General features: G+C 56.0%; 10 protein-coding genes across 10 annotated transcripts; 4 read left to right on the forward strand and 6 right to left on the reverse strand.

The window, feature by feature from the left end:
• Positions 1-519: 519 nt before the first annotated feature.
• F5144DRAFT_629889 (chromosome segregation protein Csm1/Pcs1-domain-containing protein) lies at positions 520-2,626 on the reverse strand. Its single transcript, XM_066792400.1, has 3 exons — positions 1,611-2,626; positions 1,134-1,562; positions 520-1,044 (listed from the first exon to the last, which is right to left on the reverse strand). Exons 1-3 carry the CDS (start codon positions 2,425-2,427, stop codon positions 836-838), a joined length of 1,455 nt encoding a protein of 484 aa, XP_066643105.1. The 5' UTR covers positions 2,428-2,626; the 3' UTR covers positions 520-835.
• On the forward strand, positions 2,622-4,705 carry F5144DRAFT_572660 (P-loop containing nucleoside triphosphate hydrolase protein). The gene is made up of 3 exons (XM_066788909.1): positions 2,622-3,012; positions 3,080-3,729; positions 3,780-4,705. Exons 1-3 carry the CDS (start codon positions 2,956-2,958, stop codon positions 4,315-4,317), a joined length of 1,245 nt encoding a protein of 414 aa, XP_066643106.1. The 5' UTR covers positions 2,622-2,955; the 3' UTR covers positions 4,318-4,705.
• A 477-nt stretch (positions 4,706-5,182) lies between these two features.
• On the forward strand, positions 5,183-6,583 carry F5144DRAFT_592827 (Cys/Met metabolism PLP-dependent enzyme-domain-containing protein; the record flags this gene model as incomplete). Its single annotated transcript, XM_066790396.1, has 2 exons — positions 5,183-6,430; positions 6,497-6,583. 2 exons carry the CDS (start codon positions 5,183-5,185, stop codon positions 6,581-6,583), a joined length of 1,335 nt encoding a protein of 444 aa, XP_066643107.1.
• Positions 6,584-7,424: 841 nt separating this feature from the next.
• Positions 7,425-8,772, reverse strand: F5144DRAFT_236932 (uncharacterized protein). Its single transcript, XM_066783313.1, has 2 exons — positions 7,631-8,772; positions 7,425-7,545 (listed from the first exon to the last, which is right to left on the reverse strand). Exon 1 carries the CDS (start codon positions 8,431-8,433, stop codon positions 7,786-7,788), a length of 648 nt encoding a protein of 215 aa, XP_066643108.1. The 5' UTR covers positions 8,434-8,772; the 3' UTR covers positions 7,425-7,545; positions 7,631-7,785.
• Positions 8,773-10,068: 1,296 nt separating this feature from the next.
• Positions 10,069-11,952, reverse strand: F5144DRAFT_236941 (serine incorporator/TMS membrane protein). Its single transcript, XM_066783314.1, has 3 exons — positions 11,791-11,952; positions 11,658-11,737; positions 10,069-11,566 (listed from the first exon to the last, which is right to left on the reverse strand). Exons 1-3 carry the CDS (start codon positions 11,839-11,841, stop codon positions 10,219-10,221), a joined length of 1,479 nt encoding a protein of 492 aa, XP_066643109.1. The 5' UTR covers positions 11,842-11,952; the 3' UTR covers positions 10,069-10,218.
• A 654-nt stretch (positions 11,953-12,606) lies between these two features.
• Positions 12,607-15,096, forward strand: F5144DRAFT_236958 (major facilitator superfamily domain-containing protein). The gene is made up of 3 exons (XM_066783315.1): positions 12,607-14,073; positions 14,134-14,267; positions 14,321-15,096. The coding sequence occupies exons 1-3, from the start codon at positions 13,028-13,030 to the stop codon at positions 14,800-14,802; spliced, it is 1,662 nt and encodes a 553-aa protein (XP_066643110.1). The 5' UTR covers positions 12,607-13,027; the 3' UTR covers positions 14,803-15,096.
• Positions 15,097-15,221: 125 nt separating this feature from the next.
• On the forward strand, positions 15,222-16,422 carry F5144DRAFT_572669 (AP complex, mu/sigma subunit). Its single transcript, XM_066788910.1, has 3 exons — positions 15,222-15,340; positions 15,402-15,471; positions 15,594-16,422. Exons 1-3 carry the CDS (start codon positions 15,309-15,311, stop codon positions 15,921-15,923), a joined length of 432 nt encoding a protein of 143 aa, XP_066643111.1. The 5' UTR covers positions 15,222-15,308; the 3' UTR covers positions 15,924-16,422.
• A 148-nt stretch (positions 16,423-16,570) lies between these two features.
• Positions 16,571-19,443, reverse strand: F5144DRAFT_629895 (uncharacterized protein; the record flags this gene model as incomplete). The annotated part of the gene is made up of 1 exon (XM_066792401.1): positions 16,571-19,443. The coding sequence occupies one exon, from the start codon at positions 19,441-19,443 to the stop codon at positions 16,777-16,779; it is 2,667 nt and encodes an 888-aa protein (XP_066643112.1). The 3' UTR covers positions 16,571-16,776.
• A 549-nt stretch (positions 19,444-19,992) lies between these two features.
• F5144DRAFT_612516 (regulator of Vps4 activity in the MVB pathway-domain-containing protein) lies at positions 19,993-21,572 on the reverse strand. Its single transcript, XM_066791719.1, has 2 exons — positions 21,362-21,572; positions 19,993-21,235 (listed from the first exon to the last, which is right to left on the reverse strand). The coding sequence occupies exons 1-2, from the start codon at positions 21,386-21,388 to the stop codon at positions 20,339-20,341; spliced, it is 924 nt and encodes a 307-aa protein (XP_066643113.1). The 5' UTR covers positions 21,389-21,572; the 3' UTR covers positions 19,993-20,338.
• A 345-nt stretch (positions 21,573-21,917) lies between these two features.
• On the reverse strand, positions 21,918-22,891 carry F5144DRAFT_592832 (transcription initiation factor IID, 18kD subunit-domain-containing protein; the record flags this gene model as incomplete). Its single annotated transcript, XM_066790397.1, has 2 exons — positions 21,918-22,739; positions 22,802-22,891. The coding sequence occupies 2 exons, from the start codon at positions 22,889-22,891 to the stop codon at positions 21,918-21,920; spliced, it is 912 nt and encodes a 303-aa protein (XP_066643114.1).
• Between the last annotated feature and the right edge of the window lie 1,643 nt (positions 22,892-24,534).

Here is a 24,534-nt window from a genome sequence, read left to right on the forward strand (position 1 = left end):
CACGGCTCTGGAAAGGGGCTTTTTTTTTCGGGTTTTTTTTTCGGGTTTTCGAGGGCGGATGGCATGGCAGGGTGGCTCCTGGTTTTTAGTCTTTGGGAACCCACAAACTGGGTGGAGGGATGGTGGGTGGGTTGAAATGAGCTATGCCTGGCCGCCATTAATGTCTATCTTATTGTTCATGTCACTCGTTTTTGCTCGGGGCGGCTTGGGAGGATTTTTATTTTTTCAAGCGGCGCACCCGGGTCGGGGTGGGCGGTGGTCTTGCAGCAGCCACAAGTCTGATGCGCAGACAGGACGAAATAGACGATACAGCGCGGCGAGCGGCGACAAGCCGTCGCATGCGCGAGAAGCCGGATGCCTGACGGGAGGATGGGCTTAATGTTGTGACAGCCAGCGGCGTCCGGGGAGCTTGTACACTGCTTCATAAACTGTAGATAGACGGGGGTGTACTTATGTTGTATGAGACGGAAACCCTAAAGAAGGGATCAAACAAGCGCATACTGTTCCAGGCTACCATCAACTCTCGGAAAGGTATGTATACCACGAAGTGAATGCTGTCTACCCCTAACTCCAGACGTGAATTAAATGGTGACCCTAGAGATACCCCACAACGTTCCATGCAGTGTGACCCCGAACATCCGGATATCCATGCGCAGAATCCAGATTTGAATTCCGATGATACAAAACGCTCCAAGCACCCAAGCAATCAAGCCAGACAAGAAGGCAAGGAAAGGGTATATGCCGCCGCTTCTTGAACCAGTACCAGGAGAGAAACCTCGCCACCACCGCGCTTTCTGCAAGAAGGCCAGAAAACCACTCGCTCTTCGGCGCTCAATCACTCTTCGGGAGCCTCACTCAACGCCTTCAGCACCCTCGCGTAGAACTTGCCCGCCTGTGACTGCGGGAACGAGATCTCGTCGACGAGGTACCCCGGCAGCACGGCAATCAGTGCCCTGTCTCGGTTGGGGTCGAGCTGTGGCGTGTAGTGGCAGTGGGCCTCGCCCTCTTCTGGCAATATCTCAACTGCTAGTTTGAAATGGAGGGCTGAGGGGGGGACGGGTTAGTGGTCGGTCAGTGTTTGGGGGGAAGGGCGGGGGAGGGGAGGGGAGAAAGATATTGGGGGGTTAACATACTCCCGTTTCGTCCCGTCTGAATGCAATCGAAGACGTCCTCGCCGCCTTCTCTCTTGACGCTGCGCACGATCAGACCAGTCAAGTCACCGTACAGGTTCTCTTTCTTTTGTGCTGCCAGCGTTGCCTCAGACGCGTTGGCTGCTGCGAGGCGGGAGGCGCCTGTTGACCCCTTCATTGCGCTACCCGGGACCTTGGCGGCGGCGTTCGCGGCTGCTTCGCTGCTTCGGGCGGCGGCTAGTTTGAGGTTGAGGGACCTGATCTCAGACTTGGACTCGGTGAGGGAGGTTGTTAACTCGGTGAACTTGGTTTGCAAGCCGTCGGCTTTGGCTTCGCTTTCCTCAAGCTGCTTTTTGAGTTGTTGAATGGATTTAGCGCTCCCCTTAGTTGCGGAAAGTTCAGCCCTCAGGCTTGCGATGAGTTGGTCGGCCGCTGGAAAGGTCAGTGGGAAGTCTAGAAGAGGTTATGCACTATCATTACCTTTAGATTTCTCATCTGACTGCTTCTTGAGTTTGTCAAAGTTGCGCTCAGCTTCTCGGACGGCAATTTCCTTCAAGTCCCGGTACTTGTGTTCCAAACTCTCGTATTTTTGTGTCATCTCTCCGAGCCGACGGCGTACCGCAGGGTCGCCCTTCTCCGGAGACAGGGTATGTAAAGGCCGCTTCGAAACGCTGCTTGGGACAGGGGCGCTACCACGCCCGATCTTTGCAGGTTCTGGGGTCCCCGAAACGGAGTCGTCATGTTCATCGTCCAAATCACTTTGTGTTGCATCCTGTTGCTGTGTCTCGGGGATTTCGGAGACCTCCCCGGCTGTAGTATCCGGCTCATCGGCCTTCGCAGCCGGTTTCCTCCCTCGCCGCGCACCAGTAGGTTGTGGTTCGACCTCCACCGCCGCCTTCTTTGGCCGGCCACGAGCACCCTTTTGCTTCGGCGCTGGGGCCTCTGTCATAACCGTATCTTCTTCTTCTGCCTCCTCCGCCTCCTCAGCAGCAGCCGCCGCACGTTTGCGCCCACGTCCTGGTCCCTTCGCCTGGGCCCCCTTTGTATTGCTCGGTTTCTGACCCGTGGTAACCTCGTCGACAGCTGCGGCAATTCGGTCGCTGGCTCGGCGCCCTGCGGCCGACGTCTTCGGCGCCGGCTTGGTGACTTTGTTCGTAGCCTTGCGGCCTACCTTTCCTTTCTTCGGAGGCATGGTGCTTTTCGTAGTCGTTATCTTGGCAGAGCTCCCCCCGATTCCGTCCTCTGAGTCCGAATCCACCAACTGCAACAAGTGAGCCCTAGCTTTGGCCTTGGACATCGACTCGCGACGGGTCCCGGTGCTGTTTGCGAAATGTGATTTGAGGGAGTCGCGACGCGTCCTCTGTGGAGTGACGCGATAGATTGGGAATAGATGCTCGGCGCGTGATCTGCAGGGTTTGTGGCTGGTGGAACTTGAGGAGGCTTGTTGATGGGACGGGACGAGGGTTGGAGGGGCGTCAAGCGCGGTTGCCCTGGCGCTAAAATGCCAGTGTAAACAAACCGATGTTCAATGTCCAGCGCCAATCCGAATCGGTCAGATTGTATTACGGTAAGTTTCATACAATGAAATTTACCACCGGCGCTAAGAGGGGCAACAGTGTAAGCCCCTGTCATTCTTTCAGCCACCAGTGGCGCTAACACATGGTCGTTTCGGCACAACCGTTGTCCTGTCGCAAAGACGACCCCATCTCGAACATCACCGAGGCTCATTTTCGGAAGTTGGTCTTTTCACCTACAACATCGAACTTGTCGTCTACGGTCCGCTTTCTATTTAGGCCCGCGCCGACGGCCGCGCCGCAACGCAAACATGAACGACCAAAAACGAATGAAAGAGCTCGTGTCGGGCATCATGGTCGCTGCCGGAGTATGTCCCAGTTGACTGATTCTTCCACATAGGGCGTTGCATACATGCTAACGTTCATGGACTGCAGACAATATCGGCTTATTTCATAATCAAAGAACTCGTTGGGCCATATTTTTCGAAGCTAGTCGACCCCGACCGAGAGAAGAACGAGTTAGCGAGTCGGAAGGCCCAGGCGAATCTCCAGAGGATACGACGGAAACGGATCGAGGCCGGAGACGAAGGCGAGGAGGGCACTGACGGCTCACGGCATACAAACCGGGTGGAGGACCTGGTTCTCAATGAATACGAGAATCAAGTAGCCCTCGAGGTTGTCGCACCGGAAGACATTCCCGTCGGGTTTGGCGCCGTTGGTGGTCTGGAAGACATCATCGAGGAGCTCAAAGAGTCCATCATCTACCCTTTAACGATGCCGCATCTCTATCGCCACGGAGGCGCGCTGCTGGCGGCGCCCTCGGGGGTACTCCTGTACGGACCGCCGGGCTGCGGCAAAACGATGCTGGCCAAAGCGGTGGCCCGCGAGAGTGGTGCCTCCTTCATCAACCTCCACATCTCGACCCTGACGGAGAAGTGGTACGGCGACTCGAACAAGTTAGTCCGCGCGGTGTTCTCTCTGGCCAAGAAGCTACAACCATCGATCATCTTCATCGACGAGATTGACGCTGTCTTGGGAACACGGAGAAGCGGGGAACACGAGGCCAGCGGTATGGTCAAGGCCGAGTAAGTTGAAACTTGAATTTCACACCGGGACCCGATTTTAACAGCCGTAGGTTCATGACCCTCTGGGATGGCCTCACGTCGACGAACTCCGCCGGCGTTCCCAACCGAATTGTGGTACTTGGCGCGACCAACAGAATCAACGACATTGACGAGGCGATCCTTAGGAGGATGCCCAAGAAATTCCCCGTGCCACTCCCCGGCATGGAACAACGGCAGCGCATCTTGCAACTAGTCCTTGGCGACACCAAGCGCGACCCCGAGAACTTCGATATTGACTACATCGCTAGAATCACCGCCGGCATGTCTGGCAGTGATATCAAGGAAGCATGCAGAGACGCGGCCATGGTCCCCATGAGAGAGTATATCCGCCAGCATCGGGCCTCGGGGGAAGCCATGGCGCGGGTGAACCCCGATCACGTTAGGGGCATCAGGACCCAGGACTTCTTTGGCCGACGTGGCGGTCGAGTCCTTGCCGAAACCCACTCCCAACCAGCAAGTACTGTCAATGCAGCGCAGTCCAAGGTGTCAAGCGATGGGTATGAGGACGTGGAGGAAACCGAAGACGAACAAGTAACGACATCCACCTAGCTCACCGAACGATGAGAGCGCACCAGCGCCTTCCTTCTGCAATTCGGCAGCTACCCAGTTGTAAGAGTTCATGTATCATGAGGCGTATGTACCGGTAGAGGAGCCGGCTATAGAGTAATACCCAGACAAATGAAACACGGCGTCACTTCCTTGATGTTGGCGTTTAGCCGACTTGTCCCTGTGGTTCGAATACCGCTTCCGAAAGAGCACACGACAACACTGGCTCCCGCCACTGGCACCAAACTGACTTGGTTAGTGTAGTACACAAACAGCAATGTGCCTCAAACCAACATCCGTCGTAATTCCCGACTTTCTTCTTTTGTACTTTCGGCTGCTCGTGTGAGAATCTCAACGTTCAAACTTCAATACCTAGGAGGAAAGATCGAATCTTGTCTTACACTCTCGTCCAAATCCCTAGCAAGCACGTCATGCACTAACCCCACAGCGGGGCGGCTTCATCGGATATCGGATACCTTGGGCCGCACCGTTCTGCCGCCCACGTCAAAGTACCCCATATCCCGAATCCCTGCCCACCTCTCCGGGGTCGGACGGAAAGGGCGGTCGACACCTGTTTGTCTGCAGGGTCCCTTCCCCAGAAGCACACTCAGCACATCAGTCATTGTCAAGAATCCATCCCATTGGAAGGTGCAACTCTCCCAATTATACCCAACTCTCCTGGTTTTCTTTCCCCGACGAGGCACCAGGAGAATTGCCAGTTTGCACCTTCTCGGAACACCAAACCCAATTGCCCTGTCCATTGTTTGTCCAGTGGCGGTTCCAATTGCCCCTCTCTTTGCGGGCCTTGTCTTCCTCTTTCATCCCTCCTCGGTTGACTCATTGCCCTACGACCTACCTAGTCGTTGCAATGGCGACTCCAAACCGAATGAGCCCTGCATCGCAGGCCGCCAACAAGGTCTTCACCAGGGTCGACGTCGACGGCCACGCTCTCCCTCCCTCGCCTGCCCCCTCGAGCCCGCTCTCCGGAAGGAAGCGATACGCTCTGGCGACGGAATTGGTCTACACAGAGTCCAAGGACCAATATGGCTCCTCGAGCATCCCCATCTACCAGTCGGCCACCTTCAAGCAGACCTCGTCCAACGGCGGCAACGAGTATGACTATACCCGCTCCGGCAACCCGACTCGGACGCACCTCGAGCGCCACTTGGCCAAGATCATGAATGCGACCCGCGCTCTGGCTGTCGGGTCCGGCATGGGCGCTTTGGATGTCATTACGCGCCTGTTGAAACCAGGGGACGAAGTCATTACTGGCGACGATCTATACGGTGGCACAAACAGGCTTCTCACGTACCTCAAGAACAATCAAGGGGTTGTGGTACATCATGTCGACACCACCAACGCCGACAACGTCACGGCTGTGATCTCGGACAAGACGGCCATGGTTTTGCTCGAGACTCCCACAAACCCACTGATCAAAATCGTGGACATCCCGTCGATTGCGAGAGCAACCCACGAGGCCAACAGCAAAGCGCTGGTGGTCGTGGATAACACGATGCTCTCGCCCATGCTTCTAAACCCCCTGGATATTGGCGCAGACATCGTCTATGAGTCGGGCACAAAGTATCTCTCCGGCCACCACGACATAATGGCCGGTGTGATTGCGTGCAACGACCCAGAATTGGGCGACAAGATGTACTTTACCATCAACGCGACGGGTTGCGGGTTGTCACCAAACGATTCGTTCTTGCTAATGAGAGGCATCAAGACATTGGCCATCCGCATGGAAAAGCAGCAGGGAAATGCCCAGCGAATTGCCGAGTTCCTCGAATCACATGGCTTCCGCGTCCGGTACCCCGGCTTGAAATCACATCCGCAGTACGACCTCCATTGGTCAATGGCGCGGGGTGCTGGCGCTGTGCTTTCGTTTGAGACTGGGGACGTCGCGCTCTCTGAGAGGATTGTCGAGGCAGCCAGACTCTGGGGCATCAGTGTCAGTTTCGGTTGCGTCAACAGTCTCATTAGCATGCCCTGCCGTATGAGCCATGCAAGCATCGATGCGAAGACTAGGCAGGAGCGCCAGATGCCTGAGGATATAATCCGGTTGTGCGTCGGCATCGAGGATGCGGACGATTTGATAGACGACTTGTCCCGTGCTGTAAGTGGAAGCAGTCCGTCCCCGTCAAGTTTTATTCCCACAGCTAATACTTGCCTCCTTCTCCAGCTTGTCCAAGCTGGTGCCGTAACTGTGTCACTGGATGGCTTCCACGCGAATGACGCCGACGCTGAAGGCGCCGCTGTATCGGCTTAGGCCGCGTGTGGATCTTTCTCGGGGCCACACAAACTGGTTGGCTTATCGGCGGGCAGGCTCCGGCATCATCTCTCAGGCGCAAAGGGATAAAGTTTTGCATAAAATCGAAGGCACTGAAATACAACAAAAACAGGTCGCCGGATCATGGAAAAGCCAATATATCCACAAACGAGGCCCAGAACCACACTTATTCGCGCCGCTCTTACATCCGCGCGGCAATGGCATGCTGACTGCCCCCGGCATCTTGGGTTTCGGTACGGCTACTGCATCGTTAACCCGAGTGCTTGGTCATCAAGCAGTGGTTGACGCTCACCCCGCTAGTCCGCTGATGAAAAGAGCTTCGTTGATGGTAAGATTTTTGGGATCAAGCTCGTCGCTCCACGATCTCAGCATTGGTGACTGCTGCTGCGCTGCATTTTTAGCCAGCATCGAGGGCGGCGGGCTGAGTTGATCGTCACTATGCATATAAGAAGGCGTTCATGGTCTTGACTCGACAAACGGCAAACATGACTAACCCTCGGGGTGCGTCCTGGGTTTCTGTGTGATCTCTCACGCTGTGGGGCATGGTTGGTCGGGGCGTCGAAGATTCGGGATATCAGACTCAACAGCGAGGATCTTGGTGGTTACCTCGAAGGAGTTTTTCCGTCCGTCCTATGCCAGCGCAAAGGTCAGGTCTATATACACTTTTCGTCCTAAGGTCGGTCAATCCGGGCTGCGAGTCAATCGCAGCCAAGGAAACCCTGCGGAACAGGGCCTCCTGCTAGAACGAGGAATAAAAAAAAGGCGCGCCCCCTCGTCCTGTCTCCATGCTACTGTACATGTCAACCGTCGATAGCGCCATTCTCGTTCCAAGCCGGGATCAGATATCGAGCGGCCACTGCCGACTTCCCCTGCAGGCATCGTGGCACCCAAGGAATTGGTTAACTGTTGGCGATCTCGGTTTGAGGGAAGAGCCCGGTTGTCTAACCTCCCCCCTCGTGTCAACGCTCATATTGCTTGCTGCTGCAGTTCCATGCTGACACGGAAGTCTGTGCCGGTGGTACATACCTGCTCCTTGGTGATCAGATGTTTCATTTCCCAACAACTTGTTGGTCAACCACCATGGCCATGAATCCGTGCGTCGCATGCGGCATAATCTCATTCGCGTCGCGTTCAGATCCCATTCGCCGGTACCCCAACGGACCGGTCTCTCTTTCCATCAACTAACAGCTTGCGCGCTGTACGACCACACTCCTGCTCTCGATTCGGCCTTTCAGACAGTTATGTGTGTCGACAACGCTCCGGCCGAAGCCCCCACGTCTGTGTTTGCCCCGCCAGAAGCGCCACCAGAGCAGCAGACTGACTACACCTTGTCCACGGGTACGTCGTTTATCTGCTGCGGAAGGTCCTCGCACTTGACCGGTCGCAACGCCCACAATATGCGGCAGCGGCCCAGAGCAATATATCTGCTTGCTCTTGCAGCATGTGGCAGGGGACGCCCTCTCAGACCACGGCACCCCTGTGGCCAGCCATACGGGTTGTCTCGTTTCCCCGACCAGCACAACGCCAGCACCCGATTTCCCCAGGTGATCGCCTGCAAGATGTCGATAGAGATGAGAAGTGATGGCACGTAACCGCATGCCCAAGACCCCTTGCTCGCCGCCCCATTCGATTACCACCACGCTGGACAGCCGGTTGGACTTGCCCGGTTTTACCGTCCGCTTTTGTGTGGCATCGAGGCATATCGAGATGTGTATCCCGGTACTCGGCCGCGAGAGTGAGAAAGCTATCGCGAAGAGGATGGTGTGTTGGGCCGGATCAGAGAACGAGAGGGTGTTGGATGCGCTGGCTGTTCCGACCCTGTCCTGCATGCATCTTCCCGAAGGCGCGTCTGATATTCAGCCCTCCAAGCGTCATTGCCAAGGGCATCTCGTCATAGGACGGCCGTTTGGCGAGGGCGCCATTACCGTGACGGATACCCAATTTCCTCGGAAGTAGCGGGTTCTGGTGTTCTAACCAGACGCCATCCCAACCATGATATCGCAAGCAGTCACTCCTCTGCGTCACCCAGAGTGTCGTACAGATAGAGCGCCTTTTGGCTCGGAAATCGTCAAGTATTTGTGCACCGCGGCTATTGCAGCCCTAACAGGAGCGAAAATCCCCCGCGTTGGTAACACGAGCTTATCGCCGCTCCTCTCGGGTGGGGGGTTGTCGACGTCGGGTTTGACTCGGACGTCGGCCATCAGACGGCCTGACACAACACGTGCATGCATCGTTTTAGCCCTGGATCGAGGGTATCCTAGTCTATCGACCCTTGCTTGTGCACAGGTTTGGCCAGAGTGAGAGAGCCGTAGTCTCGGGGGCAGAGTCAGCAGAGGGAATAACTCGGCCCGCAAATACACTTCATCGGCGTCGGCGTCGCCGCAATATCATCACACTCAGCCTTCTCGTTGTTTGCCCACCACTCCCTGACCGCTATTCCGACAATCCTAAATTTCTAGGGCCTTTTGTCAAGTCGCACGGCGGCTGCAAGGGTGATGTAACGTATAATGCCGATAGCTGGTCACGCGAGACGATCGAGGATTGAGGAGCGAGAAAGAGTCGGGAGGGGGGAAGGAATCGAGGACAGGGAGAAGAAAGACAAACAACGCGCTCATGCGGCTACTGCAGCCCGCAGCTTCGGCTTGGCCTCCCAGTACCCTTATACCCATCGCCAACTGCGCAGGGCGCGGCAACCATCAGAGAGACGCTACGGCATCAGCAAAGGCTGGCCTGTCTACGAAAGGCTTGTTGGCCCTCTCCAGAGCCAATATATGGCCATAACGTCGCCGGCGCATCTAAGAAGATATAAACGCTCCAGATCCATTGTGCACCTGGCGCACGACCCCTCAGAAGCTCGGCAGCCCGCAGACCCTCATGGTCCCGACGTGCCGTCTCCGGAGCGTCCCGCGATCGGGGCCACATGGTTTCACCCGACATCTAGAGACTCGACGGATTCTGGCACGGGAAACCCCAAAGCCTATTAATACCTGTCACCCCTCAAAACACTCGGTAGCCCGCGGCCGCCGTACCCGAGAATTCGGGAAGGGCCCGACGGCGTTGCGTTACGGGGTAGTATATGTACATATGAGCGAGCTTGATAAACTAGATGGCGTTTATATGAACCACAAATGAGTGACCTGTTAGAGGGTCGCCATTCCACCCTCCTTACGGCCGCGCACATGAAAAGCAATAATGGTGGCATGCTGTGCTATGCTCCCATTGTGGCTGCTTGTTTGACAGCTACATTGACTCGATCTAGAATTTGCCGTCTGATAGCAGATCAGGAGGACATCAAAAAGGTCTCCGCACGCCATAGATGCATCGCAATGTATGACAAGAACGCAAGAAACGGATATAGTCAGGCCGAGGCATTAAGCAAACATGTGACAGACACAGAGCGAGAGCGAGCGCGAAAGACAGAGATATGGAGAGAGAAACCGAGTGACATGAGGTAAGTCAGAAAAGGAAAAAGACAATGCATATGCCAGCAACCAACCCAACCCAGCCCAGCTAGCCAGCCATAACCAAACCGCTAATCCCCCCACCCCAATCATCAAAACCAGTCAAGGAACAGACCCCAACAAGCCTACAGCACACCGTGGTATCTAACAACTTTACTCAAATTCAAACCTCTCCGGCAACACCACCGGCGCAATCAGCGTCCACACGTACATTCCATAGCATACCCACGAGCTGGCAATCTTGACCCAGCTCGCCCACAGGGTGCGCCCCACGGTGGCGAAATCGTCGTCCCGTCGGGAGTCGTCCCAGTCCATGGTCAATAGCGTGGCCACCCAGGCAGTGGCCAAGAAGAAGATGATGTGGAACATGGCGTAGCTGTACTGGGTGCTGGCGCGCTCGTCGTCGTGCCGCGCCGTGCTGCCGTTGCCGTTGTCGCTGGCGCTGTCGTCGTCGTCGGAGAGCAGGGCGTCGGCAGGCAGGCTGCCCTCCTCGACGGCGCGGCGCAGGGCCTCGGCGCGCATCTGCTTGCGGGCGGTGGGCTGCTGGGTGACCAGGTCGTGCTCGTAGTCGGCTTCGCTGTCGGGGAGACGGATCTGCCCGGCCGAGCCGGAGCGGTTGGCGCCGAGGCCGAGGCTCTGGGTGGCGGCGCGGGTGGTGGTATAGGCGACGGTGAGCATGGTGACGATGGCGCCGACGACGATGGTGGTGGTGCGGGTGCCCTGGCCATGCACGAGCGGGTTGCACCGGTGGTCCTCGGTCTCGTCGGGCTCCATGGACACGGCAGACATGGTGAGGTAGGTGCAGTAAACTGCGACCATGGCGGCCTGAGCGAGGCCGGCCTTGGGATTGCGTTCTTGAACGGCGGGGTGGACCGAAATAGCCGAGACGGCGATCCACAGGAGGAGGTTGATGGTGATGACGGCTTGGTTCATGGAGCAGCCGCTCGACGCGAAAAAGATGTACTGCACAATGGTCATGGCGATAGATCCGAGGAACATGCCGAGGGTCGAGCCGATCAGGATCACGCGCCATGTCTTGGACTCGGTATCCTCGATTTGCGCAAGGCAGTACTCGGCCCAGTTGTGCGCCAAGTCGACCAGCAATACGAGTCCGAGGATGAGGAAGAGCATGGCAGCCACGATGGCAACGTAGTTGCCCCAGAACTGGAAGAAGGTGTCCGGGATGAAGAAGGTGAGCACAATCAATGCTAGCCAGGTGATGATCTTGGGTCCCCAGTAACCGTTTTGGATGGCGGCGCGGGGGTTCTTGGATGAGTGCACGCCCAGCATGAGGCCGGCGAGGACCAGGTGAAACACGCCGAGGGCAAAGTTGATGCGGTGGACGGCCAGCCAGCCGTAACAGTCGCCGTCGCCACACTTAATCTTGACGTAGTCCAGCATCAGATGTTGCAGCTTTTCGATGGCCCATTTCGTGAGCATAATCCACGATAGTATGGAGTTGATGAGGAGGATGAGGGCGTAGCCAATACGGGTTGCGACACTGGAGGAGAGGAGACATGTCAGCGCGATGGCCCGGGTGGATGGAGTTGGTGATGAGGTTGGTGATGAGGTCGGTGATGAGGGGTCCCTACCTGTTCCCGCATTTCCCGCATGCGCTACACACCATGGAGCATGTTGCCGCGCCGCAGCAGGTGGCTCCGAATGAGAGGAGCTACGCGAAGGTCAGTTATGGATTGCGCCATGGGAGCCAGCGGGACGACATACGGTGCCCACACTCGGAACCGCCATCAGCGGAATCGAGAGGAGAGCGCCCATGGCGACGGTCGTGGAAGGCTCCGGGCCTTCTCCGAATGGGAAATTGAGGGGTGTTGTTGTTCAATGACGAGTGATGAGAGTTGCGATCGTGTTTCGTCGGCTAGCAGCGCGGCCGTGCCGAGTACTGGAGCGGCACTGGTGTAGATAGGCGATATCGTCGTCAAGGTAGTGGTTGACGGGAGGTCGAAGTGTTGAACCAAGGCCCGGGTGGCCAACGGATTGGATGACGACTGCGGCAGCAGCTGCAGCGGCGGTTGCGCCAAGTGCCAAGGCACCCAGTGGACCTGTCGCAGACTGCCTGCCCTGCTGCGCCACAAGCACGGGGGCCGCCGGCCTTTCTCTCGAGCCTGCGCCACGTGACCTGGTCCAGACCAGGCAGGCTCGAAGCAAGTTAGGTAATGGGAGTGTTTCTCGGGGCTTGGCTTTGACCGACAGAGACTGAGTTTTCTTTTGGTTTGCATCCGGCGTGTCATGCGTCCCACCCGCTTGGAGATTTCCCGTCCACAAGACCCCAAGATCCAGGAACTCGGGCGGTGTGACTTGCTATCAGGCGGCCTTTGGCAAGGAACCTCCCCCTCGTAACTCCCATCCATATCGGGCCTGTGGCTTGACCCTGGCTTACCAAGCTTGCCTGGGGAGTCTTCGGGCTGCATTCCCGCGATCCCATGTCGGCTCTCAATTTCCGTTCGGCGAATCAGTGGTCCGGACCAGCGAAGGCGGCGGCAAGAACCGAGACCCGCTTCTGATAACTAGCAGGCAGCTGAAAGAGCATGTCAATTGTCACCAGGGTCCAAGCCGACCCCGGATACGCCAAGGCTTCTGAAACCCACGGGCCAGAGGCGTCAAATGCCCTTCCTTCTCTCTGCCATAAGCTGTGTTCCTTCATCCCTCTTGCCACCTTCACCTACTACGATGAAGTCGCCTTCACACAACTGCAAATAACATACTCTTCACCTGCGTGCCGCGCCAACACACGGTACCGCGACTCTGGTCGCACAAAGCTCAATCCCCCGCCGGGATGCCTCAATACGGTTGAAGCTGCACCTTGATAACTTTATCGTGATACTTCATTGTGATACATACTTGAACGTGATAGTCTATCGCGATAGCCTAACCCGTGATATCGATCGACAACAACATTCGCAATCCACAGCATTCCCCGTTAACTCTCTCCAAATCCAACATAATGAGGGACGCAAACCTACACCGCGCCCGGCTGGTGTCCAGCGTGTCGGCCGTCATGATCTCGCTGGCATGCGGCACCAACTACGGCTACTCGGCCTGGGCGCCGCAATTCGCTGACAAGCTGCACCTTACCACCACCCAGATCAACCTCATCGGTTTGGCTGGCAACATGGGCATGTACGCCCTGGGTGTCCCCGTCGGTCTGTTCGTCGACCACCGCGGTCCGCGCCCTGCCGTTCTCGCCGGTGCCTTGTGCCTCGGCGTTGGCTACGTCCCCTTCCGCGCCGCCTGGGAGACGGCATCAGGCTCCGTGCCGGCTCTGTGCTTCTTCGCCTTCCTGACCGGCTTGGGCGGCTGCATGGCCTTCGCTGCCGCTGTCAAGACGTCCGCCCTGAACTGGCCGCACCACCGGGGCACCGCGACCGCTTTCCCCTTGGCCGCCTTCGGCCTCAGCGCCTTCTTCTTCTCCCTCTGCGGTGGCATATTCTTCCCCGGCGATACGAGCGCGTTTCTCACACTTCTGGCTGCGGGCACCTTCGCTCTTATTTTCACTGGTTTCTTCTTCCTCAAGGTGTACCCGCACACCTCCTACCAGAGCCTCCCGAGCACATCCGGGTTGTCCGACTCGCAGCAGCTGCACCGCACAGTCTCTGAAGAGGCCAAAGCCGCACGTCGTCAACATGGCAGACGACGCTCCATCGACGCAGACCCTGGTATGTCGCCCACCACCTACACGACTCCCGTCGCTACGGCCGGACCCTCCCACGAATCCCCCGCCGCCGCGGGCGGCCCAGTTGATGTCGAGGCGGCCCTTCCGCAACCCCCAGACGGCCGGTCTCACGAGGCTGATGCGGACGAGACGTCATCCCTCATGTCCAAGTCGTCGGTGTCGTCGGTGGCTGGCGAAGTCCTTGTCCAGAACAGTGTTGATTTAGATCGCTCCCGTCGTGTAGATATCCGTGGCTGGCGCCTTATGCGCAGCATCGACTTTTGGCAGCTGTTTACCATCATGGGCATTCTGGCGGGCATTGGCTTGATGACCATCAAGTAAGTTGGTCATACAGGGCAAGCATTTTCAAGCGTACAGCTAGCTAACCTCCGGCACAGCAACATTGGCCAAGACGTCAAGGCGCTCTGGAAGCTCTACGACGACTCGGTTGACGAGGCATTCCTTGTTCATCGGCAGCAGATGCACGTCTCCATTCTGTCGGTCGGTAGCTTCTGTGGTAGACTGCTGAGCGGTAAGCTTTTCCTTCCGTCCCCCCCCTCCGCCGCGGCACTGACAGTATCCCAGGTGTTGGATCCGATTTTCTCGTCAAGTCTATGCACGCCAACCGCGCATGGTGTCTCGTCGTTGCCTGCTTCGTCTTCTGCATCGCCCAGGTCTGCGCCATCAACATCTCGAACCCGAACTTTCTAGCCTTCGTCTCAGGCCTCTCGGGTCTAGGCTACGGTTTCCTATTTGGCGTTTTCCCCTCCATCGTCGCCGAGTCATTCGGCATTCACGGCTTGAGCCAGAACTGGGGTTTCATGACGCTGGCTCCCGCCATCTCCGGTAACATTTTCAACCTGTTCTACGGCGTGGTCTTCGACAGCCACACCGTGATCGGACCTGACGGCGAGCGATATTGTCCCATTGGAGTGGACTGCTACAAGAATGCGTACTTTGTCACCCTAATCGCCTGCGGGTTTGGCATTGTTGTGACGCTTATAACCATTCGGCGTCAGTACGAGGAGCGGATGAAAGAGGAAGGCAAGGGGGCTGCTGAGGATTAGATTCTTCGCCGGCGAGACAGAATCCTCTGGTGGGGTTTCAAACTGTATCATGGATCTTCCAATGAAACTAGAATATGTTTAGTTAGGTCCGAGGGGGGGAGGGGGACTATGTAGAACGGACAGGGGATGACAGCAGCATTGGCGTTTGGAGCATTTAGAACGACCTGGGCAACAAGAACCACTAGAGGTTGGGATTTGGCAGTGGTGATACATGGGAGACGGGGCAAGGTTATCATATATTTGAGCTACCTAATTATTTGATCTAGACCCTTGCGATTTTATTGTGTAACTGGCGGTAGTCTCAGGTTTGAGTGTGAGCATGTCAGTACCTGCATAGTATGCACCTTGAAGGCCGGTTGTAATCAGATACCAACCCTAACCCTTCTCATATCCAATCCCCGATCCCCAATCCCACTCCCATCCCCTGGAACCGAGAACCGCGACTTCACCATCCTAGCTCAGCGCGGCAGCAGTAAGACAACACGCGGGCACTCCGCGCCGCAGCAATGTTGTCTTTTATTCTCATCCAGAACCGGCAGTGCGTCTCTCAGCCCGAGCCATGAAACCAATAAATCCACCCGACCGCTAACATCGACCAGGGGCAAAACCCGCCTTGCCAAGTGGTACGTCCCTTACAGCGACGACGAAAAGATCAAGCTCAAAGGAGAGGTGAGTAAATACAATCCATCCAACATACCCTCCCACCTCCCAACTCACCCCTCATTCCCACCAAAAAGCCCCCCTCCCCCCCCCCCCCCCCCATCTTAACTAACCCACCTCCTCTTGTACAGGTCCACCGCCTCGTCGCGCCGCGCGACCAAAAGTACCAGTCCAACTTCGTCGAGTTCCGCAACCACAAGGTGGTGTACCGGCGGTACGCGGGGCTCTTTTTCTGCGCCTGTGTCGACACCAACGACAACGAGCTCGCCTTCCTCGAGGCCATCCACTTCTTCGTCGAGGTGCTCGACGCCTTCTTCGGCAACGTGTGCGAGCTCGACCTCGTCTTCAACTTCTACAAGGTCTACGCCATTCTCGATGAGGTTTTCTTGGCCGGGGAGATTGAGGAGACGAGCAAGCAGGTTGTGTTGACGAGGTTGGAGCATTTGGATAAGTTGGAGTGATACTACGGGGTAAAAGGTGGAGGTTGTTCGCCCTGGCATGCGTACGGACTGTGTTGAGGAGCTGGGTTGGGTTTGGCGCGAGAAGATGGCGGCGGCCTCGCCGGACCGCGTATGAACCAGCCGAGGTGGGCCGGCAGATGTGCTGCGCCGAGCAGTTATTGCCCATACAGTGACAGCACACGGCTGCGGTAACGCCACCTGAAAGGGCTACGGAGGCGGACAGATGAGGTACGGGACTGGAAGACGAGATATCATGCCATGTCCAAGGACGGTATTGAGGAGACGAGAATCGCCTTGGAGTGAAGCACAGACGGAATAAGAGGGGTCTGGTTACGATCATATTCAACGTACAGTCGCTGAGAATACGGGGAATCGCCCGAAGGACCAACGGACCAGGAATAAGTGTATTGTATCAATAATTAGGAGGCTGCGAAAAAGGCCGCGTCTCAGACTATCTAAATTACATGTCCCACAATCTATCACACAACAATAGCCGGTGTTCTCTCGCGCCCGCCGAACCTTCGCTGAGGAGCTACCCCGATGCCACCCCTGATCGCAACTTGAAAGCAGGCAGAAACAATAACAAAGCAAGGCCTAAACTAAATCGGCTTTTGAAAAGGGGAAGCCGCTGACTGCGCTTGTCGAAGGCAGAGAAGTGGGGGAAAAAAGGGGGGAAAAATGAACGACAGGGTTTCAAGAGCAGCATTGGCCGGTCTTCGTTACCAATGTCGCCCGACTCGTCTTCTGATAAAGCGCATCTTGCTCCTCGAGAACTGGAAAACCCCCAGCCGCGGCGATACTATGTCCAAGCTCGGGAGGTCGTGACCAGCGAAAAGCTGAGGACAAATGCCGTTTATATATCACAATCACGAGCGGCAGTCGGGTCCTCGGTAACAAAAGAAAGTTGCCCTTCGGCCATCTCTATGTCGGCTCCGGGCCCGGCGACCACTTTCACAGGCTCGCCCAATGTGGTTGATAAGTTGTTGGCCGCTGTAGCCATCACCTCAACCTCCATGGGTGATCCATTGAAAGGGCGAGGAGAAAGAGACTCAGCTTCTCTAACATCAATAGCCTCAGGTGCGACGAACTGGCCAGGAAAGGCACCGGTTTGAACAGCTTGGTTGGACTCCTCGGTCATCGTGGCTTTTGCGACGTTCTCGGCTGAAAGCACCCCATTATTGGTGGGCTCAACAATGATACCGGCTTCACAGTCCTGTATTATTGCCTCAACAGTGGGAGATATCTCGGACCGGGAACTTCCTTCGGCGAGCCTCTCCAGGCGCGCGGCATCGGGAGAAACAACAAAGGTCATCTCGGGTCCATGCTCAGCCATCACCGCATCTTCTCCTTCCATGTTGGTCGGATTGGCCAGCCCAGCAAGCGCCATAGTCAACTCAACCATGTCTTGGGCTAACACTGGAGCCTGTTCAAGCTCCCTCGCAACATTTGCGTCGGCTGCCATCTCAGGGTTGATGGCCTCCACTGGCTGCTCTTCGCCATCCCAGATATCGTAAAAATCAGCCGCGCAGAGTCGAGGCTCGTTAGAAGTCTTATTGACTCGCAAAAGACTCTCCTGGCCCTCTAAGGAGAAGGCCGAGAAGGGGTTGGAGGGGGGATCAAGCGGAAGAAGATCCGTCTTGACGCTCTCAACCCTGATCAGTTCGAGAACGGCAGGCTCAAACGTCTCATCGATCTCGCCGTCAGATAACACCCGCGGTCTCCTGAGAAGTTCCTTCACTTTCAAGTTTGGCGAGACCACCCGACTGCCCCTGACCTCCCTAACCGGGGTAGCCTTCTTCGGCGAGGTAAGCCCGGGCAGTTGATGATCATTGGCGCAAGAATTGTTCTTACATCTCTCATCGGCTTCGTCGTCATACGATAGCCGCACTTCCTCAGAAGGCTGCTTCACTTTCGAAGGTGGTAAAGCCATCAGGCTATCCCTGACATTCTTGGCCCGGGTACGCCTGTTTCGCGAGATAAGTTCGGAGGGTTCGTGATTGTTGGCGCGAGAATTGCTCTCATGCCTCTCATCGGCTTCGTCATCATACGACAGCCGCACTTCCTCGGGAGGCTGCTTCACTTTCGAAGATGGCAAAACTCTCAGACTACTCTTAATCTTCTTCTTCTTCTTCTGGTTGCGCTTCTTCGGCGGAACGGGCTCAGGCGGTTGGTGATCATCGGCGCGAGAATCGTCTCTCTCATTGGCTTCGTCGCCACGCGGCTGTCGCATTTCTTCAAGAGGCTCCTTCACTTTTGAAGAGTCTAAATTCGACAGACTGCTACTGATCTTCCTGGCCCGTTTTCCCCTCTTCCGCGAGGCGAGAGGCGAGGGCGAGGGTGAGGGCGAGGCTTTACGTTTGCGCAACAGTTTTCGAGCGAGGGTCTGACTCCCTGAAGAGTTTCCCTTTGGGGGGCCTTGTGCGTCTTTGCCAATGTGCTTGTCGAGTTTGCGCAGCGGCGACCGGGAGCGATCCCGAGCCTCAACAGGTCGGTACTCGCGGGGGCCGCCTCGACGCCCATCACTGGGGTGGCCGCTGTGCTTTACAGATGCCAGCCTTCGCTGTGTCATAGATCCCGAATTCATGCTCGAGGGGCCGCGGGCTACCTTGCCTTCTGGTGGAGTGGTAGACGTGGCTGACTTCGACCTCGGTTTGGATTTGGGCTTCGACTCCGGCTTGGATTTGGGCTTCGATACTGGCTTTTCTTGAGACTTCGAGGCCGCCTTCAACCCCGGCTTAGATTTGGGCTTCGATATTGGCTTTCCTTGAGACTTCGAGACCCCGGGGCCTTCCGAGTTTCCGTTATGATTGATCTCAGCTTTGACATTCATGGGCAGCTTGTTAGATCCAGTCAAAAAGGATAACCCAGGGGGCCCACCGCCGCCTTTACCCTTGCCTGAGCGACGGCCTCTCCGCTTGGACTTAGAGGAGATGGGAACAGCATCGCCGTCATTGTCATCATCATCAAGTTCGATGACTATGCAGGTGTCTTGAGATAGCTTGGCCCTGTCAGGGTGCATGTTGCCGAAGCGGTTCTCTAATATTGAGACATCCATGTTTTGAGATAGCCTGGCCCTGTCGGGGTGCATGTTGCCGAAGCGGTCCTCTAACACTGAAGAATTCGTGTTACGTTCCGGACGCTTATTCTCCAAGGCGGGCATCAGTCTGCGGAACTCGGCCTCGGCAATTCTAACCTTCGTCGAGATGTCGGAGTTTCCGACAGCCTGGCTGCGCTGCCAATCGTGAAAAGCATTGGCAAGGCGAGAATGGTCGCCGGGCAAAGCCTTCAGAAAATGGTACAGGTAAAAGATCTCAAGACCGAGATACCCTTTGGCTGATACATCGATATCCATGAGGCGAGGATGAAGCCACATTATATAAATGTCCAGGATCTGCCTTTGGTCCACATCGGCCGATAGGTTCCTTTTTATCGCCTCGGAAAGTTGAGCGAGAGGAATGTCCTTGAGAGTTTCAAGCCTCAAGGTTTCGAGGATCTGCTCCGTGTCGTCGGGTTTGTCCATTCCGGCAAACTTAGGAAGACACGAGCTCCCTCGCTGTGAAGAGAAGGACAGGATATATGGAGGTTTGTAAGTCGGCCCTGCTTGGGTTTCTTGGGTTGACGAGCAGCTTAGGGATCACTCCGAAAAGTTCGACCAACCTCGGAGAGAAACTGCACAAAAAATGATGCGTAAATTGGCGCCTTCGCCTTTAAATAAGATAATCTCGGTGCTTTCGCTGCGATGAACGAACAAGGGAGAGAAAAAGTCGGATGGTGGAAGAGACGTCGATGAAGAAAAAGGAGAGAGGGCAGAGTGACGAAAAAGTGGGAAGAGTCTTCAGTCGAGTGGCCTATTGCCTCGATGAGAGGAGGAAAAGACAAGGAGAGTACCTAAGGTACAAGATTGGTTGCTGAAGAAAAGAAGGATGACTGCTCGGTTGAGGGGGTTGCTGAGGAAGGCACGGTCGACTGGAGGGGCAGGATCAATTCGCAGAAAAAGTGTGGGAATGCGAAATATAATAGAGCACAGTTATATATCACTTAATGGCTTGGTTAATGGCACTGTTAGTCTCTCCGGGGATGGTGTCGATGTGATTGTCGTGCACGAAGGGTGTCGAAGATCTATGATAGTGTGACAGACAACATGTTGGGATGAAAGAGTGATTCTCTTCTCCTAAGCCTTCTTTCGGCATGGGCTGCATGCAATCAGCTGTCGCTTCGTCACTGTGTTTGGGAGAAAACAGGAGCTTCAAAGCAAACTGGGTTCCAAATTCAGGTATGCACCTTTGATAGTGCCAACGAGATCTGGGAAACGAAGACACCAAACTCCATCGAACCATCCTACCCAATGCCAGACCGAGAACAGTAACACAACCACGCCATACCCAAGACGTAACGGCACACCCCGAGCAAACACTCTACCTCTTCAGAGCAGCAAACCTCTTCGCCAGTTCGTCCACATCCGGTACCCCATCCGCAATACTCGGCTTCTTCGCCACGGGCTTCCTGCTAGCAGCAACCGGCTTTTTCGTCGGTGTCAACTCCACCTTGTTGAGCGTCACCTTCGGGTGGATATTATCCGTCGACGCGCTCGGCGGGTTGACATGTAGCGGGCTCGAAGGGCTAAAACTCCTCGGCGGCGTCGCCATATTCAGCTCCTCCCTCGCGCCAGCCTCCCCATCCTCCCCAAGCAACGGCTTCTCCGCCTGCCCCGCCCGCTGCCCACCCCCCTCACCATCATCATCCCCACCATCCTCCCCGTCCACAAACCCCGGCGGCTCCCCCAACGCCTCCTCCGCCCTCCTCCCAGGCGGCCAATCCACCCCATACGCCTTGGCAATCTCCTCCAAATACCCCTGCACCAGCTCCTCCCTCGGCGGCGCCACACTCAGTTTCCGCACCACCCGCTCACTCACCCGCCCATCCTCATTCTCCATCGCCTGCAGCACAAACTCCTTCCCAAACTTCTCCGCCAGCAGCGCCCTCACCGCCCCCAACTCTTTAATCTCCGTCTTGGGCGCCGCATAAATCACACTTTTCACCGCCTCCTCCAGGCCCGGGTCGCAGGGCGGCGGCGCCTCCAGCAGGCCCGCGCGCGCGAGCAGCAGCTCGCAGTACAGCTCCAGCACCTCGTGCAGCTCGGTGATGATGTCGGAGCGGATGATGTTCTCGACGCGGATGCGCGCCGAGTCGGTCTTGCCCTGTTCTAGCAGGGTGGCCATGGCGCGGCGCTGGGTTTTGGCCAGCGCTTCGTCGCGCTTCTGCACCATGCGCAGGCGCGCGATGGAGAGCTTCAGTTGGACTTTGATTTTGGGCTGGGGGGGAGGGGTTAGTGAGTTGGGGAGAGAGTGTGGGTGTGTGTTAGTAGTGATGGGTGGTGGGTGGGACTGAGGAGGGAGTGTGTCTAAGTGAGTGGATGGGGAAGGAGGGGGGTGACGTACCACGAGCGTGGGGGGAGAGGGAGGCATCTTGACGGTTAGGAGAGGTGGTTCGTATGTGTGTATGTACGCAGTCGGTTGAGAGATGAGCAACGAAATGTGGAACACCTCTGGGGCTTTAAATCTATGAGATCAACCAGGCTCCTATATTCGGAAGAGATGGAGTTGCGTATGCACGGCAGGCAGTCGCGAAGTTGCGGCTGGCAGCTCTAATGTGGGGTGTTGGAGATGGCGGGGTAGTGTGCAGGGGTCTGTCCGCCATGGAAAACCTATCGATAAGAGCTTACAGGGGAGGGTACACAACAAGCAACAACTGAGTGACAACGTTCCTTTGTTCAAGGTCAAGGAGATATTAAGTCAATAAATAAAATAAGTGTACATTTATCAATCCCGATACACTACAGGGATACAAACAAATAGAAACAAAACTGGGATATCGGCCTCGCTAGACCCAACGCCAAATCATTCGCCAAACCCATCACGCCATGCCTTGAATCCAACCTGACCCTCAACGTGGTCAACCAGCCAAAATCTCGAACAAGCTCGGCCAAACAAACACTCAAATCAACTTAAGCATCGTCCTCTGCTGCAGTCTCGTGCCGTTAAGCATAGCCCTCAACTTCTTGGGCCGCTGCTGCAGTCGACGAAAGGCTTCCTGGATGTGGCGGGGTTCGACGGGGCTGCGGCCTTCGCTGGGCGGGTCGAACAGGCCGCCGCCGCCGGGCAGCTTGCGCTTCTTGCCCGCGTTCTCTCCCGTGCGCTCGCGGTACTGATCCTCGTTCTCCTTGATCTTGAGCGCTTCCTCCGTCAGCGTCTGCACCATCTCAAAGGTCAGAAACCCCAGGATGTCGACAATGTCGTCCGACGGTTTGCTGTCTGTAACAATGCCGAAGCCGGCCCACTCGCGGAACCGCTTGCCCTTGCGGTAGGTAAAGGATGCCTGGCGGTATTCGGACCAGGTAACGTATTCCTCTTTGGTCATGGCCTTGGTCCGCTCGTCGGCCTTGCGCAGCCGCTGCAGCGTGATGTGGTTCATCTCCTCTTCCTCCTCGTCTTCCTCGTCCTCGCGCTCCGGTACCTCGGCGGGGAAAAAAGAGGCCGGTTCCCAGGGGAGCCCGACCTTGGCCTTCTTGTTCTTCTTTGCCGTATCGTCAACGGGGCCGCCGGCAACCACACCACCGCTGGGATCCTCTCCGGCGCCCAAGTCCGCCTCTCCGCCCTTGTCATCCGAGTCCTTGACGTTCTTGCGCACATCTTTCCACGAGAGGAAAGTGCGGAGCCGAGAAACCTTTGGGGCGTCGTCGCGGATCTGAAAGATAAGGTCGTTGATGGTGATGGAACGCGATCCGCGCCGCGCCGCCAGTTCCGTACAGTTTCTAAGCTAAAGTGACAGTTAGTAAAAGAAATAAAAGACAATATAAACGTCTGGGAGTCTAGACTTACAATCTCGATAACTTGTTGGCGCACAATATCCTCGATGATGCCTGTCGTCTCGACAGAAGGCTCTCCCGTTTCGCCCGATACATACATCATCTTGTAATTGTGGGCAAGATAGTCAGCAATTACTTCGCGAGGGTGCGGTTCGATAAGATCGATTTCCTGCCCATCAGCAACCACTTGATTGCTGATGGAAGATATGGCACTGCCATGGGCGAGCTTGAAGGCCCAGCGTAGATGGTTGAGAGAAGTGCCGTGGACGCCCAACTTGAGCTCTAGGCGACGCCGGTGGCTTTTTAACTCAATTCCAGTGCTAGTGCCGGCCGCTTTGTCGAACGCTTGTTGGAATACGGCGGCGGCGGTCTGCGCCCCGCGCTGACAATTTGATGGGCGAAACATTTCTTGTGTTGGGTGGAGTGGAAGCTTCTCCGCAGAGGGAATGTGCTTCTCAGGTTGCTGTGACTCCGGAGTAATGGGTTGCATAAAATCCGAAGAAACAGGTGAGATGGGGCCGGCGGTGGAAGGCGGTGACGTAGAGTTCAACGAAAGAGGACTGGTTGGTAGAGAACCTCGTAATTGGTCATCGCCCTCCTCGGCCACTTCCCAAGGCGCTTCCATGTCCTTTGCCGAGTGATGGATGGCGTTTTGGTTAGAATGAATATGATCCTGGTGATTTTCCATTTCCATATCGTCGTCCGAATCGGTATCTTCTGAATCAGACGGACTGTGTGAGGATTGGCTATCATCACATTCGTTATCACTGCCGACTTGGATCGAAGGGCTTGTCGGTACAGGCCGCAGAATCGAAGTCCTCGGCCGTAAAACCGGCCAGCACTGGAGCGCTCGAGTGATGAGTTCCGGGGTTAGATCGTTATCGTAAGGATAGGGTTCCATACTGGACTTTTCCAGCTGCTTCCTCTAGTCGATGGATGTTTTCCCATCGGCCTGAGCACCAACAAAGCTCGATGCTTAGGGACAGGGAGCGGTTGTCAGAAGGAGGAAATTGGCGGTAGCCCATAGCCGGACCATCTGTGGGAGTGACGATAGCCTGCTCGTCGAGAGGTCCTTAAATAACGCTCACCCGGGAGATGGCGCCGAGAGCAGGATGCCCATCCGGGTTCCTTCTCATTTGGTGATGTCCGACGAGGTGCCCTAGTGTTCTGATATGTGCTTGTTCCAAACGCCACAGCACCCAAATCCCAAAAATGGCCTTTTTAAGTGCTCTGTTTGTGACCAGCCGACTCTCTGGTTGAACAGCAGCCGCCATCTCTCCATGGCTAATGCTAGGAGAGCACACTGGCCTGAACAAGGTGGACGACATGGATTAGCCAGCACTTGCAAAGCCAGCTATCATCGTGGGGTTGAGTGTAAGTTTGTTCACTTTGATAACAGGGCTAGTGTTCACACAATGCCAATGCCAGTGGGACAAAAGAATCCAAGTGTATATGCCGAGCCGCATCTCCAGGTGTTTCTCGACACGGCCATCACCAACACTCGAGGGTGATAAAGCGTGCATTAAAGCAACAAAGCAATGCGATAATATCACAATCTGGGTAAAAACACTTTAAACCCACAAAGGGATAAACACAACATACCTGTTGTATCTCCTGTCGATACTTGTACTGCTTGTCCTTGTCTGCCATCTTGTCTGTAGAAAGCCGATTCGCCGATAATGGCTAGTCCAAAATGTTGTACCAAAATAGTAATGAACAAGACACTTATTGGTAATGATAGGTAGT

Source organism: Chaetomium tenue, assembly GCF_020726465.1.
Source record: "Chaetomium tenue strain MPI-SDFR-AT-0079 chromosome Unknown F5144scaffold_4, whole genome shotgun sequence".
NCBI lineage: Eukaryota > Fungi > Ascomycota > Sordariomycetes > Sordariales > Chaetomiaceae > Chaetomium > Chaetomium tenue.

Coding starts and splice junctions, on each gene's coding strand:
- F5144DRAFT_572660 (XM_066788909.1), top strand. CDS start 2,956: ATGAACGACCAAAAACGAATGAAAGAGCTCGTGTCGGGCATCATGGTC. Junction 3,013..3,079: donor GCATCATGGTCGCTGCCGGA/GTATGTCCCAGT, acceptor CATGGACTGCAG/ACAATATCGGCTTATTTCAT. Junction 3,730..3,779: donor AGCGGTATGGTCAAGGCCGA/GTAAGTTGAAAC, acceptor TAACAGCCGTAG/GTTCATGACCCTCTGGGATG.
- F5144DRAFT_236941 (XM_066783314.1), bottom strand. CDS start 11,841: ATGGGCGCTCTCCTCTCGATTCCGCTGATGGCGGTTCCGAGTGTGGGC. Junction 11,738..11,790: donor CGGTTCCGAGTGTGGGCACC/GTATGTCGTCCC, acceptor ACCTTCGCGTAG/CTCCTCTCATTCGGAGCCAC. Junction 11,567..11,657: donor TGCGGGAAATGCGGGAACAG/GTAGGGACCCCT, acceptor CCTCTCCTCCAG/TGTCGCAACCCGTATTGGCT.
- F5144DRAFT_612516 (XM_066791719.1), bottom strand. CDS start 21,388: ATGCCTCCCTCTCCCCCCACGCTCGTG. Junction 21,236..21,361: donor CCTCTCCCCCCACGCTCGTG/GTACGTCACCCC, acceptor CCTCCCCCCCAG/CCCAAAATCAAAGTCCAACT.
- F5144DRAFT_236932 (XM_066783313.1), bottom strand. CDS start 8,433: ATGCAGGACAGGGTCGGAACAGCCAGCGCATCCAACACCCTCTCGTTC.
- F5144DRAFT_236958 (XM_066783315.1), top strand. CDS start 13,028: ATGAGGGACGCAAACCTACACCGCGCCCGGCTGGTGTCCAGCGTGTCG. Junction 14,074..14,133: donor ATTGGCTTGATGACCATCAA/GTAAGTTGGTCA, acceptor CCTCCGGCACAG/CAACATTGGCCAAGACGTCA. Junction 14,268..14,320: donor CTGTGGTAGACTGCTGAGCG/GTAAGCTTTTCC, acceptor ACAGTATCCCAG/GTGTTGGATCCGATTTTCTC.
- F5144DRAFT_572669 (XM_066788910.1), top strand. CDS start 15,309: ATGTTGTCTTTTATTCTCATCCAGAACCGGCA. Junction 15,341..15,401: donor ATTCTCATCCAGAACCGGCA/GTGCGTCTCTCA, acceptor AACATCGACCAG/GGGCAAAACCCGCCTTGCCA. Junction 15,472..15,593: donor AGATCAAGCTCAAAGGAGAG/GTGAGTAAATAC, acceptor CCTCTTGTACAG/GTCCACCGCCTCGTCGCGCC.
- F5144DRAFT_629889 (XM_066792400.1), bottom strand. CDS start 2,427: ATGTCCAAGGCCAAAGCTAGGGCTCACTTGTTGCAGTTGGTGGATTCG. Junction 1,563..1,610: donor GTCAGATGAGAAATCTAAAG/GTAATGATAGTG, acceptor TGACCTTTCCAG/CGGCCGACCAACTCATCGCA. Junction 1,045..1,133: donor TCAGACGGGACGAAACGGGA/GTATGTTAACCC, acceptor TCCCCCCCTCAG/CCCTCCATTTCAAACTAGCA.